At 31.0% G+C, this 7009-nt stretch overlaps 1 protein-coding gene across 1 annotated transcript; it reads right to left on the bottom strand.

Moving 5' to 3' along the window:
- Positions 1-3762: 3762 nt before the first annotated feature.
- LOC111242762 lies at positions 3763-4331 on the bottom strand. Its single transcript, XM_022787445.1, has 2 exons — positions 3978-4331; positions 3763-3901 (listed from the first exon to the last, which is right to left on the bottom strand). The coding sequence occupies exons 1-2, from the start codon at positions 4298-4300 to the stop codon at positions 3877-3879; spliced, it is 348 nt and encodes a 115-aa protein (XP_022643166.1). The 5' UTR covers positions 4301-4331; the 3' UTR covers positions 3763-3876.
- Positions 4332-7009: the final 2678 nt, after the last annotated feature.

Raw genomic sequence — 7009 nt, 5'->3', positions numbered from 1 at the left:
AACTCTAGAAAATAGGTTTCGTCTTTCATGCCTTTTTTGTTTGATGACTTTGTTTGGGTGCAAGCAGAAATGGCGTCAATTTTAAGTAGCTTCTTCTATGCCTCTATTCCGTCTCAGGATTGCTTGGAGTAAGCATTAGCTTTTGGTTTGGCCAACCGACTCCAAAAGCCTACTTTTTTGGCTACTCAGCTGATGGATATATTTTCTACTGCGATGAAGCATGATAAAGGTATCCAACATTCGATTCGCTTGGATATTCAGGTAACTAATGTTCTCTATTGCAAGTACATATGTTCAACTCTGCTATTCACGTATGTTTCATGATGTCTATTTATGGGTCCTATAATTCAAATTCAGTCACTATACATATCCAATTTTAATATTACTTACTATTTAATAATTTTTATAGTTAGTTAATTGAATCCATTTAGTTTCCTTTGTATTTGTTGTAATGGACTTTTCAATATATAAAGGAAACATCTGGCAAGAGTTTCAAACAACACCAACCAATAGGTTGATCAAGGTTTAGAACATCTTTTTTTGAATTATTATAAAATTGCCTTTGTTAATCTATGGTGAATTTTATTTGATTGGAAATTGTTACTCTCAAAGGATGAAAGCTTCTTAGTCATAATTTCAGTTGTTTAATTAATTAGATTATGCGTTTTATCTACTTTGCATTATCATGTATTATTCAGTTCTTGAAGTATGTTCTTTCTTCCTGCCAAATATTGGTCAACTATGAGTTAAATTATAATTGATTGGAAGTAATTAGGGTACTTTTATTTGTATCGACAGAGGGTTTAATAGTAGTGGTTGCAAGTAATTGAGGTACTTTTATTTGAATATGTACTCTGATAAGTTTAATTGGGGAGCATTTTATTTCAATCTTAATCATCTGGATATTGAAGTATGTACCTTTACTTGTTCGTTGTGCTGCTTTTCATTATTCTAACCTTTACTTGTTCATTATGCCAACTATATTTGAAAGGGATATGTTTGAAAGGTAAGCCTGAAGATGATAAGGTAATGACATCATTGTCTTGAAAAATGTATTTGTCCTTTTTTAAAATTTAAAATTATTTTAATTTTGCTCCTAGTTTTTAGTATGCCACTGCAATTAAAGTCAACTCCTTATTTTAATTTTGCTCCTAGTGTAAATATAGTTGTATATTAAATACTCTTGTAAATAAATTTATTTTTAAAAGAAAATTTAAATGAGTAATATTAAAATATAATTTTAGAGATTAATTTTGTAAAGATAACTTTTATTTTAGAACTATAAATAAAATATAAAATTATATAAAATCAAACTTTAAACAATCTTTAAATAATTAACATTTTGTTTAATAATTTTAGAAATTCTCATTCACAGATTTTAAACTATGATTTTGCTATCCATTTCATCATAAAGAAATAATTAAATACAATTAAACACCCGCTCTCCTAGAATGTATTTTTTTTACTGTGTGTCTGACTTAGTGTTTAGGAAAATTATTTTTCATATCTTACTGGGAATATGATTTTTTTTTGGTGATAAAGTTTACTTGTGAGTAGGTATCAAACAAAAAAAGGCTAAGGGTTTGACGAAAATGGGGTTGTTCCTGGTTCGGTTCCTAACCTTTGTCCTCCATCCCTCAAGCATATATGAAGTTGTCATGGAGGAAGGAAAGTTTTTCTACAAGCAATCAGGAGAACTCCTAACACCATTGCAATATAAGAGGTCAATGATCAAGTACAAGATAAAGAATCATTTAATTTCCTTCGTTCTTATTGTAATTATTAATATTAGAAACATCCAAACTTTAGTTATTACTATGTTTGAGTACTTAGATATTTTAATTTTATAGTATGTGAACTTTATGTGTGAAATTATTGTTATGAGTTTCTTGGGTTTGTGGTAATATGAAAAAACTTGCTTGTACTTTCCTTTAGTGCTTGTTATTTAGTCAAAGATGAAGTTTCACTTTATTAAAGTTATATGTATTGGATGCGTGAGGTAATTTAATTTTCTTTTATAAAGCTTTAGTTACATACGGATTTATCCGTATATAATCTTAGCTACGACAGTATTATATATGGATTTTTGTCCGTATATAATCTGTATATAATTAAGTATTATATACGGATTTTAGACTTTATATACAGATTTTGGTTGTATATAATTTAATTTTTTCTTGTAGTGTCTTATGGCTTTATTCACTATGAGTGCAGAATTTGTAGCAACTTATTAGGCATCAAATCAAGGTATATGGCTGATTTATGTCACAAGGCTGTGTATTATGAAAGGAATTGAAAGACCAATCAAGTTATACTCTGACATCAAATTAGTTCTTAAAGAAAGAGTACAAAGTGGATGGATTTCCATAGAATACTTAGGGACAAACTCCTTGATAATATATCCTCGTAATAAGGCAATTAAACTCAAGGTCTTTCATGAGCATATTTTGCTTATATGGGTCTTTTACAATTTGAGGAATCTTTGGTTCAGTTAGTCATCTTTGTGTGTTTGTGTTCTATGTTTGGTTTTCATGTATGCATACATTTTTATTTATTATTCTTAAATTACACTTTGTACATTAAGGTTATTGTATTGATCTCATTGAGATAAAATAAGAACTAGTTGAAAATAGACGTGTACAGATCACCTTCACGTTAAATTTTCATGCTACACATTTCATGATGTATCCATGTCATTTGGTTTTGTCAGCATTAGTGATCATTGTTGGTTTGGTTGCAATTGTTGCAATTAAAACTGCTTTGGTTCTACATGCGGATATAATCAATGGACGGGACTTTGAGATGTACTCAAGGTATATAATAACAATTTTGAGCTCATAAAGTCTAACACATTTGTAAGAAATTATATGGATATATATATTTGTGACCAGTGGGAGATTGTTAACAATTTGGGACACTTATATATATATATATATATATATATATATATATATATATATATATATATATATATATAAGTAAATATTAAATTTGTTAGGGCTATTATATTTTATTAGTCAACTTTATAAAGTGATCTAATTAAGATAAATATGGCTAAGGGTATATTTGTCATGAAAGGTATTGTGTAGAGACCAGCAATAATTATAATTTGTTGAAGATGCCAAATTATAATTATTAAAACTAAAGAATATTAACCGTCAGAGGTTATTTAAAGGGTCATGGTCTCCATCTGTGAGCACAAAGATTCATTCCTATTTCTTTCTCTTTAGCCCCATCAGAATAGAAAATCTAGAGAGAACTAAAAGTGCTCTACAGAGGGAAGATCATAGACTAATTCAAGTTGATCAAAGACTAATTCAGGTTCATTAATTATTCTCAATGTCTTCAGGTACGCTTCCGCTTTACTATTTGGGAATTGGTTTATTGCTTATTCATTAGTATATGTCAATCATAAATTCTAACAAATTACACTTTTTTTTACTTTAACCTTGTATTTATTTAATTTTTTCTAAAGACTCTAAATCCCTACCTCATTTTTACTTTCTAACACAGTCCCACCCCAACTCTCATTTTCTCTCTTTCTCCTCTATTTCACCCAAAGGGATGATCCCAGGATCACACTGTGCTAATTCACATGCACAAGGGAGACTGAATGTACGTCTCAATACGGATCCACACTGTGATAATCCAATCCTATTAGTTGCACTCTTTGCAATTCCTTAGCAATGAGATCCAATGCATATTGAGAGACACACGCAATAAAATGTCTATATTTGTATCCTTTAAAAAGGTCACTCGTCAACAAAATACTTCATTCAAATGACGCCTTAATCTTGTTATGTTGTAGGATAACGACGTTATGAATATCATCCCAACAAGAACACATATCACCCACATTATTGCCCAAAACTTTCTTTAGGCCCAATGAGCAAACTCATCCCTGAAAGAAAAGAAAAGAATGAACATTGAAAAAAAAAATCTACAAAAGAACTAAATAAAATAACATTACAACATACCTATTTGTGGTTGTGTTCCCTAAATGCATTACTTTGTCCGTCCAGACCTTTACAAAGTATGTACTACATGGAATAATCCAAGTCTGGTTCATATATTCAAAGAACAGAGACCAAGCACTAGAGGCGCATTGAAGACCATTCACATAGTCAAGAAATAAGCTCTGATCAGCACAATCCATCACATTTTCCCATGCCTCCATCAACACATCCAAAGCCTCAGTAGAATCAACTAACATTTTGCATTTAGCTTTAACATTTTTAAGGATGTGGAACCGACATAATATTTTATATGACTCGGGGAAAACATTTGCAATGACATTCATCAAAGGCAAGTCACGGTCACTAACAATGACTTTAGGTCCGCCCTCAGATTTCAAAAATAGACCTTTAAAATTTTTCAAAACCTAAGTGAAATTATTTTTCCTTTCACTTGACAAAAATGCAAATGCGGTTGAGAAGGTTAACCTCGTGGACGTGATGCCAACAATCTCAAGCAAAGGAAGTATGTATTTGTTTGTTTTATATATTGAATCCATCAAAAATACAATATTAAATGTGTTCAACAATTTCACCGCATCTAGATGTGTCTAAAAGAGGTCACTATCAACATTTGAATCATCGGCACATCTACTCCAATGAATGTACTTATCCCGATCTAACAACATCATAAGTTGTTGTAGTTCAGTTCTGGAGCCTCTCAATAATCTCAACAAAGAGGTGAAATGGGAGTGCAGGTGTTCGAAATAGTATATTGAAAACTTTCAACGCTTCATTCAATGCACGCACAAAATTTCTCAATAAATAAGTTTTAATATAAAACCACCTCGTTAATTAAAAGACATTTATAGAAATCGGAGGGACACAATGAAAGGGTTGGAAGTGTAGGATGAAACACCCATTCAGGTTTGAGTTGAACTTTCTAATTATTTACTCTAATGGATTCACTCCATTCATGACTTTTGTTAGCAATTTGATTTTTAATATATATATATATATATATATATATATATATATAAAATAAATTGTTGTTATATTTTATTAGTTAATTTATTAAAATGATTTAGTTGATTAATTATGATGAAAAGCATATATGTCATTATCATATATACAATTTTGATGTTAAATGTCTCATAATTATAAGGCTTTTTGTATCAATAATAAATTAATTCAAAGATGACCTTGTTGTTAAACATGTTTTATTACGAGTGTTTGATCAATACACCAATATATTTCTATCAGTTAATATTATTGTCCACAAACAATATATTGATAAAGCCTTAGAGGTCTTAAGATAGGATAGATCATTATTTGAATATATTTATAATTATTAATTTTATGATGTTAGCTTAATTACTTTATTTCTTTTGTACCAATTACAGTTACAATTGTTTCAATATTTGCCAATATAGACTTGGTTATGGTCCTTAAGGGTACAAATTTTAAGAACTGGAGGGAGAACACGAAGATAATTCTTGGTTGTATAGATCTCAACTTTGCGTTAAGGATTGAGAAGACTCAAATATCTCTAACCAGAGGAAAGAATATAAGAAATAGGACCGTTCAAATCACATGAGTCTGATCATCTTTAAGTACAGACCGTTCAAATCACATGAGTCTGATCATCTTTAAGTACAACATTTAAGAGGTCTTTAAAAATGCTATATATGAAGAAATTACATGTGTTAAAAGATTTCTTTGTTAAGCTTTTGTTGTACTCTCATTAATTATTGATCTGTTTTTATCTACACATTATGCAACATTGAAAGATTCATTAGCTTAAAACCACAGGACAGGTCAGTGTTGATAAATGTGTAGGAGTGTTTCTCCCTGTACCTCACCTCCTTCTTCCTGTACCTCCAAAATTACTCATTTGTCCTTCCTTTAATAAATTTAAAGCATAATTAATGATTATTTAATTATATTCTATCCTCCCTGCACCCCTACACTCCCTTCGCGTTCACTTTTATGACATTTCTTTCTCATTCAGTTTTATTGTTTATACATTGCTATTTCTATTTCTGATCTGTGGTGTGGTGGTGCTTGTTGGTCGTGATACTTGGTGGTGATGATCTCGACATTGGAGCAGAGGAAGAAGAAGAAGAGATAGGAAGATGCACCCCAAAATAAACAAACCACACTTCGAAATGCAGTTAAGAGGTGCCGCGCTTTGAAATGCGGTTAAAGGGTGTCGCATTTCGAAATGCGGTTAAGGGGTGCCGCATTTCGAAATGCGGTTGCATTTCGAAATGCGGTTAAGGGGTGCGGCATTTCGAAATGCGGTTAAGGGTGCTAAAATTGGTTATATTTTCACCATTTTCTCTTCTCTCTGTTACTCCGATATATTATCTATCAATTTATACATATAGACAAATTTTCCTGGTATTCCTATTCCTATGTATGAACTCATGGGTCTGAAATTTAAAAAATAAAGTATCAAATAATTCTTTAAAATTAAAATATTATAATTTTAATTTTTAAAATATGCATCTTATTATTAATATTTTAAATTTCATAATCATTATTATATGGAAAAGAATAACAGAAAATGAACGTTAATTGCTTAAAATGCAAACATGAAAGCAAATATCAATTACTGGGAACTAGAAGCATTAATTTCACCTTTATATATTTTTCTCTGCATCTTCATATTAAAAAAGTCCAATTTTACAATTTGAAAATTAAAAATAAGGGTGCATTTTCGAAAATTAAAAAAGTCCCTTAATCGGATTTCGAAATGCGGCACCCTTAACCGCATTTCAAAGTGCGGCACCCCTTAACCGCATTTCGAAGTGCGGCACCCCTTAACCGCATTTCGAAGTGTGGTTGGTTTATTTTGGGGGTGCATCTTCGTTGTCCGCAGTTCGCATTGCGGCTGAAGCGAAACGCGGTTCGCAGTTTGCAACCTTCACGAGCTGTCTCTTCTTCTTTCTCTCCACCAATGTCAAGATCACCACCACCAAGTATCACCACGACCAACAAGCACCACCACACTACGGATCAGAATTAGAATTAGAAATAACAATATATAAACT

This window comes from Vigna radiata, chromosome 11 (assembly GCF_000741045.1).
Source record: "Vigna radiata var. radiata cultivar VC1973A chromosome 11, Vradiata_ver6, whole genome shotgun sequence".
NCBI classification, from domain to species: domain Eukaryota; kingdom Viridiplantae; phylum Streptophyta; class Magnoliopsida; order Fabales; family Fabaceae; genus Vigna; species Vigna radiata.
The sequence above is the reverse complement of the archived record's forward strand: the minus strand, read 5'-3'. Positions and strand labels throughout refer to the sequence as shown.

Excerpts from the sequence above, each read along its gene's own strand:
- LOC111242762 (XM_022787445.1), bottom strand. The coding sequence starts at position 4,300 with ATGAATGTCATTGCAAATGTTTTCCCCGAGTCATATAAAATATTATGT. Across the intron at positions 3,902-3,977 it reads GGGAACACAACCACAAATAG|GGATGAGTTTGCTCATTGGG; the intron begins GTATGTTGTAAT and ends CTTTTCTTTCAG.